The 13,478-nt window shown below is 36.6% G+C and overlaps 1 protein-coding gene across 1 annotated transcript; it reads left to right on the forward strand.

Annotated features, from left to right (window-relative positions):
• The first annotated feature begins 556 nt into the window (after nucleotides 1–556).
• LOC127652552 (PAT complex subunit CCDC47-like) lies at nucleotides 557–10,987 on the forward strand. The gene is made up of 13 exons (XM_052138746.1): nucleotides 557–661; nucleotides 3,030–3,322; nucleotides 7,022–7,114; nucleotides 7,204–7,378; nucleotides 7,501–7,622; nucleotides 7,715–7,780; nucleotides 7,895–7,996; nucleotides 8,099–8,209; nucleotides 8,341–8,426; nucleotides 9,346–9,404; nucleotides 9,527–9,636; nucleotides 9,716–9,883; nucleotides 9,975–10,987. Exons 1-13 carry the CDS (start codon nucleotides 595–597, stop codon nucleotides 10,053–10,055), a joined length of 1,533 nt encoding a protein of 510 aa, XP_051994706.1. The 5' UTR covers nucleotides 557–594; the 3' UTR covers nucleotides 10,056–10,987.
• The last annotated feature ends 2,491 nt before the right edge of the window (nucleotides 10,988–13,478 follow it).

Consider the following 13,478-nt stretch of genomic DNA (forward strand, 5'->3'; position numbering starts at 1 on the left):
ATTTTCTCGAGAAACGGAGTTTTCCCATAGCGTAAGCTACTTACGCAATAGGAGAGACCTCTCGAGAGGGAACGCCACCACCTACTGGGCAGAGAGGAGAATTTATAGTAAAAAATTACTTAAATATTAATGTTTCTCACCCACACCTATCGCCTCTGAAGATATTGATTGTACCACTGGATTATTTTATGCTGGTCACCATTCACTTGCATTGTGACGACCTACAGAGCTTAAAAACATTTCTAAGACACATTGTTTGTCTTCAGCAGAAGAAAGAAAAGCACATCTGGGATGGCATGAGGTGAGTAAATGATGAGAGTATATTTTTATTGTTGGGTGAACTATTCCTTTAATGCTTGCTGTAAAAGTGATGTTCATTGTTAGTTCATTTTAACTATTGCGTTAAATAATGTTAACGAATACAGACTTTTCGTAAAGTTTTACCAGAAAGTCCCTTACTACATATTTAAGCAACAGATGCATACAGTTAAATAAGGGTTACTCATTCATCGAAGCACCATAAACTCCTCGATCTTTTCTTATCCTTAGTATTAGGGTTCGTATTCGCAAAGCACCGTGGGTAGAGTTAGTCAGATGACCCTCGCCTCTCCTCTGAGATCTACAGGCGTGTTACCGCTGAAGAAATCACACATATTTAAAGGTACGTGTGCGTGATTTATGACGTTGCCGTTGTTATTTCGTATTCAACATGTGAGGTAAAACTATCCTCGATGGTGTAGTGCAGCAGAAATGTCGCATTTGGGTTTTAAAGGGAATCGTGAAACGATTGCTAGCTAGCAAGCTAATAAGCTATCGTTAGTATGAGTGAGGCATGGGGGATGGGGTGCATATGTTGGCTTGATATCTTCGACAATTTTAAGATTTGTTCGACTTGCCTGATACGACACATGTGGTGAAGTTTAGTCAGGTCTGTTTGCAAGTTGTTCAGGGATGATAGAAAGCTTAGGTATAATGTATTAAAGCGCTGCCAAGCGTTAGAGCAACTTGTGCCAAGTGTAGATGTTTAAGTCTGTTAAAATTTAATTTCACTCCTCATATCTCTGACTCTGCTGTTTGCTATTTAGAGTACTTATTCCATTACCAGCCCTGTGACAGGTGGAATATGGCTTGACAGCCGGTTATAGCTGTTAACTGACATTACAAGGTGCATGGAACTGGTTGTCTTGGTAGCGCCATCTGCTCTACTTCACTCTGTCCTGTCAGCATTCACACACAGTGGATTATATGCTTATTATCCTATCGTTTCCATATTATACTGACCCAAACACGTGTTTTATTCTGCGGTTGAGCATGGATAGTGAAACTCAGTATATTTTAGTATAATGAAGGCCTTTCTCTTAAAGTGCATATATTCTTTGAGAAGCCGAACTGCTGATGCTTTCGTCTTAAAAAGTTGCAAGTCAGGGTGTGAGGCTTATAATTCAGTGTAATTATGTTTTTGATATCAGTTTCTTGATAACATGGAACATTTCTTGTTAAAATGTTATTTTAAAGATGTATTTAATCATATTTAGACACATTGTGAGCATTTTACATGGCTGACTACACAGAAGCATTGAATCATCAGCCATCTTTTTTTAACCAGCTTGTTTTAAGTTGAGATTGAATCATAATGTGAACTGAGTTAAGTGTATAATACCATAAGTTTGTTATATTGTGTCGATAACAGCCCATAGGAAAAGAGTAAATCAGCTTAGTGTATGGCCAACCAGACAGTGCCATGTATTTATTGAAGACATTCAGCCAATTAGGACGCTCTCATTTCAGTGAACGACATCTAAGGCATAGGCTTTCACTTGAAGACTGTTTAAAAAGTTGACTAACCTCCACCTTCCCACTGCCATAACCCTTAGGACATTTGTCTATTTCTCCTGTCACTGCTTCACTATTGAAACTGATCTCTTTTAAATGTTTTATATTTAATTTGAAGACATTTACCATACCATTTTCCTGTTTGTTTATTGACACTGAGGGATGAGTCAAAATTAGTTTGAAGTAATTGACAGCATGTTACTATGTGATAAATAAACATTAGGTTAAAAGAAACCTGCAATGGCTTATTCTTATTCAGTAAGTTTGTTAAACATTTGAAAATGCACAGGTAAGGGAAAGGTCTTTGTATGCATAATTCATTTACATTATAAACAGTAGTTTTCTTTAGTAATCAAACAGAAAACCAGAAAACATTGTCTGGTTTGTCTATATTACTGTGGCCTTAAAGGGATAGGCCTAGTTCACCCAAAAATGAATCTCATAATTTGCGCACCCTCATGGCATCCCAGATGTGTGACTTAATTTCTTCTGCTGAACACAAATTAAGATTTTTAGAAGACACTGTAGGTCCAAACAATGCAAGTGAATGGGTACCAACATTTTGAAGCTCCAAGCAGCATAAAAATAGTGGTTTAATCAAAGTCTTCTCAAGCGATTTAAGTGTGGTTGAGAAACATATCAATATTTAAGTTATTTTTTTACTATAAATTCTCCTCCCTGCCTAGTAGGTGGCGATATGCACATAAATGTGAATCGCCAAAAATAAAAGCATGAAAGTGTAGATTTATAGTAAAAAAAAAAGGACCTATATTTTGAACTTTTTCTCACTCACACCTATCATATCACTTTTAAAGATATATGTTTTTAACCACTGGAGTCTTATGGATTTCTTTTATGCTTCCTTTGTGCATTTTGGAGCTTGAAAGTGTTTAAAACCCCCTTCATTTGCATTGTTTGGACCAACAGAATCTTTTTTATGATAGAATTTTCATTTTTGGGGTTAACTGTCCCTTTAAGCATGTAGTACTTTAGTCATCATTGGCTGCTGCTTGGAGGATGAAGTGTTTTTGTATATACAACTCAAGTGTCTCATTCATCAGGCTGCTGGTAAACAATTATTTGTTTACATGGTAAAGACACTACCGTGTATTTTTACCCATGCAAAAGATGATATAACTCATCACAAAGGGCAGCATATTGTTTACTTGTAACACTAGTTCTTTTTATTTGCAAAGGCTCAGCCATGAGGCACCTGCTCTTCCTTCTCCCAGCCCTTCTGCTGCTGCTGGGTTTGCCTGACACAAGGGGGCGCTACAATGATGACTTTGTTGATGGTGAGGACATTGCTGAGTTTGATGACAATGACTTTGCAGAATTTGAAGATGTCAATGAAGATCCAACAGCTGATGTGGAAAAAGAGCCACCCCCACGAGCAGCCCCCTTGTCCACACCGGTAGAGGACGATGAAGACGAGGCCACAGTGGAGAATGAGGATGGCCAGGATGAGTTTGAAGATGGTGATGCACAGGTAAAGATTTCACTGCATCCAAAAATACTAATTGTGTCATCATTTGCTCCCCATCATTTTGTTGCAAGCTCGTATGACTTTCTTCCTTCCATGGAACCCAAAAGGAGTCTGAATGACAGCCTCAGTCACTAGAATGATAGTTCAGTTCAGAGATCTTCTCAACTATATTGAAAGGGCCAGTGAACTGAGCTTGAAACGGAGAACCATCGATGGGAAAAAGAGCCAAGACCTGATCACCAGGAGTAAATTGGCAATGTTCAGCTCGATGATCAAAGACTTAATTTTTCTCTGAGACAAAAGCAATATTTGTTTTGCCATCTTACCTGCCTCATACAACCTATGCTAAAGTCATTCACATAATCAAAGTTTTGGATGGTATGGTCTATCCCATTGTCTCGCAAAACTGCTAAAGTGCCATGAACGGTGTGTCCTAGTGTTGTCACGGTACCAAAATTTCAGTAGTCTGTACCAATACCAGTGAAATTTCACTGTACTCGATACCATTTTCGGTACCAAAGCAAAACACAAAAACAGTTTATTGAACAACACTATTTTATTAACAAAGATAACAAATTAACAGCTGAACTAAGAACAAAAATATACCATTGAGCAACACTTCAAGTTAAATATATTATTTTGAATTATAACAAAACTGTACAATGTATGCTTAAAGTATTTTTGAACACTTATGAGATTTGCTTTGACTTTTACTTTAAGATTTTACCAAGTACAAAAAAAAACTAAATAAACAAGCATAAAATAGAATGAATAAAAAACTTCCAAACAAATGTGCAAAGTGCTCTCATATTAATAAAGCTGCATATTGACAATTTTCTTGATGATAAGAAATGCACAGTGACCTATGATGATTAAATAAGTCACGAGCAATCGCGTTGTATTCTAGCTGCATTAAGCATCCGCGCTCGAGGGATGAGTGTTCCCGAGGCAAAGTCTCTCTCAGCCGGGTGCAGTTTCAATCTCTCCCCCTTAGATCGGGACAGCACAACTCAGAGAAGAGGCACCGACCACACAGAGAAATGCCAGTTTCTGAGTTTATAGTTATTAACATGATCTGTATTATTTGAACATTAAAAAAAGCTGTAACACATTAAAATAGCTGCATTTAAGATGTAATGCATGTTTCCTTTAAAGAGCTCCGGCTCTGCTTATTCCACAACGAGAGTGCTTCTGAATTTATTGTAATTTTTTTTTTTTAATAATTCCCTAATACTTTGGGATCTACATAAGATGAAGCTGTGAAAGTTTAGAATGCATCTGGACTGTGATCTGTGTAATTCTTCTCGTCCATCAGGCGTGAACTTCAGTGCTGCTCTCGCGCTTCATCATTACTGTTTAATGTGATCTCCTGTTACGTTAAATGAGATCAAATGACTATTAGACAAGGAAATTTTTTCTGGACAATTTTTTATTTGACGCTGTCGATAATGTCGACTAAACGTTTCAGCCCTAATGCAAATGATAATATGCTTTTAAACTCACCTGCTTTATTTGCTTGAATAAATCCGGGTGTCCGTCTTTCAGGTGCTTTATTAAGTTTGATGTGTTTCCTTCTTTCGTCAGAAAGTTGTGAAAGCAGTGTTTACAAATAGGTTTTTGCTGATCTATGATGTTTCCCTTTTCATCAGCCTCAAATCCAAAGAATTTCCAAACCTGGTTTTTTCCACTTTTCTTATCGACAAGATTAAATTGAGACTCCGCAGCAGCAGCTACTTTGCTTGTCATCATCTTTTGCTTGTTGTGAGCGTTCGAAAGTTCCCGACTCTGGGAACCGGGTAGACTCAGTACTCCGGTACCTTCAGAAATTCTGGTATCATATATATATATATATATATATTTTTTTTTTTTTTTTGAGTACCGACTTGGTACTGGTATTTTTGACAACACTAGTGTGTCCAAACACCAAATATTTTGGGCTAAAACCAGTACTCTCCTGACAGACCTCTCGGGGAGCCAGCATCAACCACGGTAACCCTTCCTCCCAGTCACCATCCATCTCCATACAGTAAGCACAAAGTGTCTTAAGTGTCTGGTGAAAATGTTCCAAAGCACCCTGGCTTTGAGCATGATAGGCACTTACTTTATTGTGCTTAATGTGCAATTGCTGCAACACTTGAGAAAAGTAAATTCAGAGACTTGGTCACTCTGTAGAATTTTTGGAATGCCAAAGATATAAACTGTATTAGAACTGTATTAGATTATTAGAGCTGCTTAAGCCTAACAGGGAAAAAACGGTAACAAAAAGGCAGCTACTGCTACCATACAAAATTCCACACTGTTCAAACCAAAAGATCACTTACCTGCAACAGTGCAAAAAACAAATGAATTCAGCCTAGTCTAATGAAGTCCAAACCGCTGAAATCCTCTCTCTGAAACGGAACAAATGATGAATTTTCAAAAAAAAACTCCCACAAAATCTAAAATTAGGAGCAGCAAATAAATGAGAATTCATTCCCAATGTGTTTCCCTCTCAAGCCGGCATGTACAACAGTGCTACAAACAGTCAAAAGTTCTGGGTTTGCATTCGATTGGTTGTAATCTCAATGTGAGCACCAAACAGCCAATGAATGCAAAGCGCCAAAATTGTAACCACTGTGCAGTAGCTGGTGCCGTTATTCTATTGTATGGATTAAGCATTCAGCTGTCAATGTGATATTTAATTCAGTTAAAGCAGTTATTTACCTAATTTGACAAAACAGTTTAGTTTTTTCAATGTTTTTGATGCATTTAGACTAGAGAAATATAGTATCTGTCTTTACATTTATGCATTAATTTTGCCACAAGTATATTTCAATCAAACTACAGAACTAAATACATGTGAAATTATGTACATTAAGTAAAACAGGTATAGCATAAAATATGAAGAATATTTTATCCATGCAATAAAAATAGCAGTGAGGATCGGCAATTCGTTTGTCTACACTTGTATTGCGTGTAAAGGGTCTTTTTCTTAAATATTTTACCAAGAGCCTAGTATGAACTACGAGTGTAGACAAACAAATTGCCGAACCTCACTGCTATTTTTAATGTCTGGATAATATAATGGGCACAGTAATATAAATATTAAATGTACATTAAGACAAAATACAAAGTATATTATATAATATGATGTTTGAACACATTACATAAATATTCAAAAAAAATAATTTGTTTACAGCTGTTTACTGTTTTTGTGCATGAGACGAGTAAAAGAGGACAGCACCTTTGTTGAGTTAATGGCGACACCAAAATGCTGGATTGCTGAGCAGCAGCAACTCTGAAAAAATAGCAAAAAGCTCTAATCCCATTGGTCAGTCAGTTTGCATCGCAGTTCTAAAAACAATTATAATAATAATAATCAGAACGCTCTCTGAAAAAACTAAAACCAAAAAAACTAAGACCCGTTGTGAATAGCGCCATAGGAATCCATTGTTCCTATTTAAACGCTTATTCGGAACAAACAGTCTTGCCCAAAATTTGGTCTAGGTGTGAATAGGCCTTTAGAAGTTTCAGGCTGAAAAATTGACATTAAGTTGCAGTTACTGCGTTCAAGTATAAACTGGGTCAAAATGACCCTCTACAGCACAGATGGCATGATGTTAAGCCATGCTTATTTTCATTCTTGTGCATATTTAAGCCAGAAATATTTTTCAACCATTCGAAGTTGATGAATGATTTAATATATCCTGGTTCTGGTTACAGGATCAAGACATGTACAGCAAGTATGACAATGAGGAGTTTGAGGGCTACGAGAAGACCAACCCCTCCTTCAAAGACACTCTTATATACAGAGAGGTAACAAGACATCAACAATGCATTTGGCTTTACTTGCACTTTATGCGCTGTGACTTGTCCTGATCTGACCGTATTTGTGTGGACTATAGGTCCCAGCACATCTGCAGAACAGCTGGGAGAGTTATTACATGGAGATCTTGATGGTCACTGGTCTCCTTACCTATATAATGAATTACATAATTGGAAAAAACAAGAACAGCAGGCTCGCACAGGCCTGGTTCAATTCCCACAGAGAACTTCTCGAGAGCAACTTTGCCCTTGTGGGTGGGTTTAACTTTTTCTTTCACTTATGTGCTCTTTTTTTTGTTTTTGTTTCCTTATTTGATTTATGCAGTTATCCATGCCCTGAGTTTTTCACAGATTATCCATTCTGTCTTTATTCATAGGTGATGATGGTACCAGTAAGGAGGCCACCAGTACGGGGAAGCTGAATCAGGAGAATGAGCACATCTATAACCTCTGGTGCTCGGGTCGTGTCTGCTGTGAGGGGATGCTAATTCAGCTTAAGGTAATGTATTTGTTGAGATATGTGAGAGATGAAGACAGTGATGTTTGGTAGATATCTGTATATTCATCCATGGTTCTTCTTTTGCTCTGCAGTTTCTGAAAAGACAGGATCTGCTGAATGTGTTGGCACGAATGATGAGACCAGCCTGTGATCAAGTGGTAAGCACACAAGCTCTGATATACAAATATACACTGGTCTCCACAAATTTAATAGAAATCCATTGATCCATTATATATCCTCTAATTGCCTTTCTCACTTCTCACTGTCCACAGCAAATTAAAGTGACACTAAATGAGGAGGACATGGACACGTTTGTGTTTGCTGTGGGGAGTCGGAAGGCCATGGCACGAATGCAGAAAGAGATGCAGGACTTGGTAAGTAATTTGTTTCTCCTCTGACACAGCACTAATATATATATGTGTGTGTGTGTGTGTGCGCGCGCACGCTAACTTCTTATTTACTTGGTCTCTTTACAGAGTGAGTTCTGCGGGGATAAGCCCAAGTCAGGGGCTAAATTTGGTCTCACTGACTCTCTGACCATCTTATCAGAGTTGGGAGAGGTCACAGATGGATTGATGGACAACAAGGTGAACATCAGAATGGATACATGGGACAGACAGTGATCTCCCACACCTGTGTTGGCTGTGATGATTTTTTTTTCCTGCTCAGTGTCTTGGATCTGTGTTAAACTTACTCCTAACTTGTTTTCTGATTTCAGATGGTATATTACCTCTCCAATCATGCTGACAAGATTGAGTCCATTCATTTTTCGGACCAATTTTCTGGTCCAAAAATTATGCAAGAGTAAGGATTCTTGAATGAACTATGATTGGCAACATAACTGTTACAATTATTGCTTTTACACAGGGCACAACATTAAGGATTTAAAAGAGATTTGGCAGTAGGGATGTGTACAAGTAAATCTCATTGAAATGTAAATGAAATATCTGTTTTGTTTTTTCATTTTTTGATCTTATCGTTTATGCATAGTTCAAATTTTTTCATAAGATAAACGTGTTAAAAAATTGAAGATTAAACTTCAATTCTACATTTCAAGTAATCGATTATTTGATTTCTTATGTGTTAAGCGTACTCCACTACAAAATTACGCAAAATGCCCATCCCGAACGGACACTTGTTTGAAAGGGCCAGTGCTGTGCTACCACAACATCATATGTTTGTTGATGATGTGCATGACTTAAAATATAACATTTACTTTTTATTTCAAAATCAATATTTTTTATGTTGTGAATTCTGCAGTGGTTTTCAAACTGGGGTCCAGGGGCCTCAAGAGTGTGCTGGGGTTTGTAGACAATTTCAGTGGGGTACTTTTTTTTTAAAGTAAACGTTTACCGAATTGTATTATTGTTTAATTCTGCTTTCTAATCACAAGCTCAGAAATCAGCCATTGCTCTACAATGTCACCTTTAGCTTGCTCACTGGATTTTGTAAGACAATATCCCCTGTATTGCTTATTTGAAACTATATTTATTGTGTTAAGTGTTCTAGACAATTCATTTGAATTGAATCCAGTTGTGGGTTGAAAACAAATACGCAATTAACTTAATACAAAGTAAATATTTTCCAAATAATATTTTAGTAGTACAAATATGCTGTTTATCTTTGTGGTGGGGGCAAGAAATAATCTGAACTACTGGCCAGCAGAAAAAATCCTTATTGTTGAGACCTGTAATAGTTTTTAAAAATTATAACTTATTTTTAGGGAGGGTCAGCCCTTAAAGCTGCCTGAGACCAAGAAAACACTGCTGTTTACATTTAATGGTGAGACAATTTTATAATCCATAGATGGTAATTCTTATTATTCTGTGTATTATGTGCATATTATGCATATTTTGTTGTGGCACTTCCACATTCTTTGTTAATCTTGATATTAATCATTATAGTGCCTGGAATGGGTAACACATCTCCCAAAGATATGGACAGTCTGCTTCCTCTGATGAACATGGTGATCTACAGCATTGACAAAGTCAAGAAGCTCCGCCTCAATAGAGAGGTAAGTGCACACTCAGTGCGCATAAAGATATGTTGAATTAGTAACAGAATTTAATATGTTGCTTCATTGTGGTGTTCAGGGGAAGCAAAAAGCTGACAGGAACCGTGCTCGTGTGGAGGAGAACTTCCTGAAGCAGACTCATGCTCAAAGACAGGAGGCTGCTCAGACACGCCGAGAAGAGAAGAAGAGAGCGGAGAAAGAGAAGATCATGAATGAGGAGGATCCAGAGAGACAGCGCCGCCTAGAGGTGTGTTATCTTTTCCAATATTTTGGCTTTAAGCCTATATTATTCACTAAGATGCCTTCCATACATGTTTTCCTCCTCAATCTGCTTTTAGGAAGCTGCCCAACGTCGTGAGCAGAAGAAGCAGGAGAAGAAGCAGATGAAAATGAAGCAGATCAAGGTGAAAGCCATGTGAGCAGAGGGAGGCATACGTAGTCATTATAATATTCTACTACTTCCGTAGCTCCTGCTTGCACCTACCAATGTACACTCTCTTACAAGGTCTTATATGAATGTGTATGCAATTCTGTTGGCTGCTACTGTACCCATAGAAATGCTCTGTCCAATCAGGATGAAGCAAGCAGCATGTTAAGGAGTAAATCTGATCTTTCAAAGACAACTGGATTGGAAATAGATGTGTTTAAAAGCCATTTGAAAGTTTTACTGTACAAGTCATTTAGTTAAAGCATGGGTGTTCTAAATAATTGCATGGCAGATTTTAATTTAAATTGTATGAATTCTGAGCAAGTTGGCCAGGTAATATGTTGCTTTCTTGTGGGCTTTGCTATAATAAACTTTTAGCCAATCATACTTTAGCCAACCCTTTCCAACTCCGTTGTCTCCTGAAGTTCAGACCTTCCATATGAGAACTTTGTTGAGAGGAACTGCATTTTCATTTGAATCTACTCATTTCATCCCTTGTCAAAGTTTCAGCTATGCTTCTTTTTAATTGTGAAATCAGGGAGTGTTTTTTAAGGAACTGGGTGGGTAAAAAAAAAAGCTACCTTTTTTGTAATAAAGTGCTTCCTTATCTCCACTTACTTGGAAGTTCATGGTTGCAACTATTTATAGATAAAAACTTGGCAAGTCATCATCATCTTTGTGTCTTTCTCACTCTCTCTTTTTATGAGCAATTGTGAATTTTCAATGAGGCAGCACAAACTACTTCTGTAATAGTATTTAATAGAGGTGAAATTTTAATTTATCTTTAAGTTAAAGGTCGATCAGATCATCCATGGGCTTATATCATGTTTTTTGAGAGAACAAATTGTAACACTTTTTTGTAATATTTGTTAAAGACAGTGCAAACTAAATAAAACATTCACTAATAAACAAGTTTAATTTGTGTTCTTCCACCAAGTCTTTGCAGTGGCACTTGTTCTTTATTTCATTTTGTCTTTAAATCTGAAATTCTGATATAAAAAAAAAACATTTAATTAAAAAAAGTAGATGCATTTTTGTGTGTGTATATATTATACACACACACACACACATATACACACACGAGCGCACACGCAGGCAGTGAGTTTGGAATAATATACAGATTTTGCTCTTATGGAATGGAATTGGTACTTTTATTTTCTAAAGTGGCATTCAACTGATCAAAATGTATAGTGTATAATGCTCAATGGGGTTAAGATCCATAACACTCTTTTCCAATTATCTGTTGTTCAATGTCTGTTTCTTTGCCCACGCTAAACATTTCTTTTTGTTTTTCGGTTTCAAAAGTGGCTTTTTCTTTCCAATTCTTCCCATAAGGCCTGCACCCCTTAGTCTTCTCTTTACTGCTGTACATGAAACTGGTGTTGAATTCAATGAAGCTGTCAGCTGAGGACATGTGAGGTGTCTATTTCTCAAACTAGAGACTCTGATAAACTTATCCTCTTGTTTAGTTGTACATCTGGCCTTCCACATCTCATTCTGTCCTTGTTAGAGCCATTTGTCTTTGAAGACTGTAGTGTACACCTTTTATATGAAATCTTTTTTGGCAGTTTCAAGCATTTGCCTTCATTCCTCAACAATGACTGACTGAAGATTTCCTAGAAAAAGCTGTTTTTTTTTTTTTTTGTTTGTTTTTTGCCATTTTTTGTACCTAATATTGCATGCTGTGGCAACTCAAAAACAAATACAAAGACAATGTTAAGCGTGGTTTAACAAACCAAATAGCTATCAGCTGTGTTTGATATAATAGCAAGGGATTTTCTAGTAACATATTAGCAATTTAGCATGATTACGCAAGGATAAGGTGTTGGAGTGATGGCCGCTGGAAAAGGGGCCTGTCTAGATTTGATCAAAAATGACTTTTTTCAAATAGTGATGGTGACATTAGACAACAGATCATTGGAAAAGAGTGTTATGGATCTCAACCCCATTGAGCTTTTGTGGGATCAGATTGACTAAAAGGTGCGTGAGAATTGCCCGTCAAGACAGCTACATCTGTAGCAAGTGCTACAGGAAGCGTATCTGGACAAATTGACCGCTAGAATGCCAAGGATCTGCAAAGCTGTAATTGCTGCACGTGGAGAATTTTTTGATGAGAACTCTTTGAAGTAGTTTATTAAGAAGTTCTGAATTTTTTTTCAAATTGAAATTGTAATTTTTCCATGTTATTAATATCCCGACTATACATTGTGATCAGTTGAATGCCACTTTGGTGAAGAAAAGTACCAAAACCAGAGCAAAATCTGTAAATTTTTTCCTAACGTTTGATTTTTATATATATATATATATATATATATATATATATATATACAATTTAGATCCACTTTAATGTAGAAATTGGTGGTAATACAATTTGTAAAAATAAACTTGGTTTACACAAGATGGTATTTTTAAATTCGGTTTATTGTCATTTTCACTTGGAAATCCAGGGAGAAATGTGAATTTCCAGACTACAGTACAGGCATTCACATGTTTATCACAAGCTGTGCAACATATGCAAGGCAATATTCTAATCACAATTATTTCACTGAATATATTCCTGTCTTAACTACTCTCACCTTCTGTGTTTGTTTTTGAAAAAATGAAATTATTTTCATAATGTGCATGTTGAAACATTAACACATTTATCATTTACAGATACTCTGTATACATTTTAATTACATTTAATTGACCTCTGTCAATTACTGTGAATGGGAGGTTGTTACAGTTTAAGATACAAATAAGAGTTATCTCAGTCACAAAGTGTATTTACAATTCCAAAATCTTTAGGTATTGCTATTATTTACATCAGAAAGTTCAATGGTGCATTGCAACTAACAACTATATCTTTTATAATCCTGTAAAAATTTAAATAAGCAGGAGATAACGGAGTTAAGTGCAACAGATGTCTTTTAAATAGTTAAAATATACCATTAGCAGAGGCCCAACACATTCTTAAATGAAGTTGAACAATGTTTAACTATTGCTCCTAGTTTTCCTGTAATGTAGAAAAAGACCAGGGGCGCTACCAACTCACCAATCTGCATCACTAGAGGTAATACAAGACATGGCAAACTTTCCCAATCGGTCTGCTTTACTAACATGTTGATGTTATGTTGTGTAGTTGTATGAATAGATGGTGGGCAGATAAGCTAATTTAACAAAGCAGTTATTTTTATACTGGACATTATTCTCTTTGGGTTTCTCCAGTTTTGAGGTTTGCCTGCCGTTTCCAGGCCCAGCAGAGTGTATAGCAATCAGTGCTGATATGAACAGAAAAAAACTAACAGACACTGACACAAAACAACCCCATTGTTAATGGATGGTACATACTTATTTTAAAGATGACTATAATTATTTAAAAGGTGAAGGCATACACCCAACTAAATGCACAACATATATGTGCCATTTTTTTGCT

The sequence above is a fragment of the Xyrauchen texanus genome, chromosome 12 (genome assembly GCF_025860055.1).
Source record: "Xyrauchen texanus isolate HMW12.3.18 chromosome 12, RBS_HiC_50CHRs, whole genome shotgun sequence".
In the NCBI taxonomy this organism is placed as follows: domain Eukaryota; kingdom Metazoa; phylum Chordata; class Actinopteri; order Cypriniformes; family Catostomidae; genus Xyrauchen; species Xyrauchen texanus.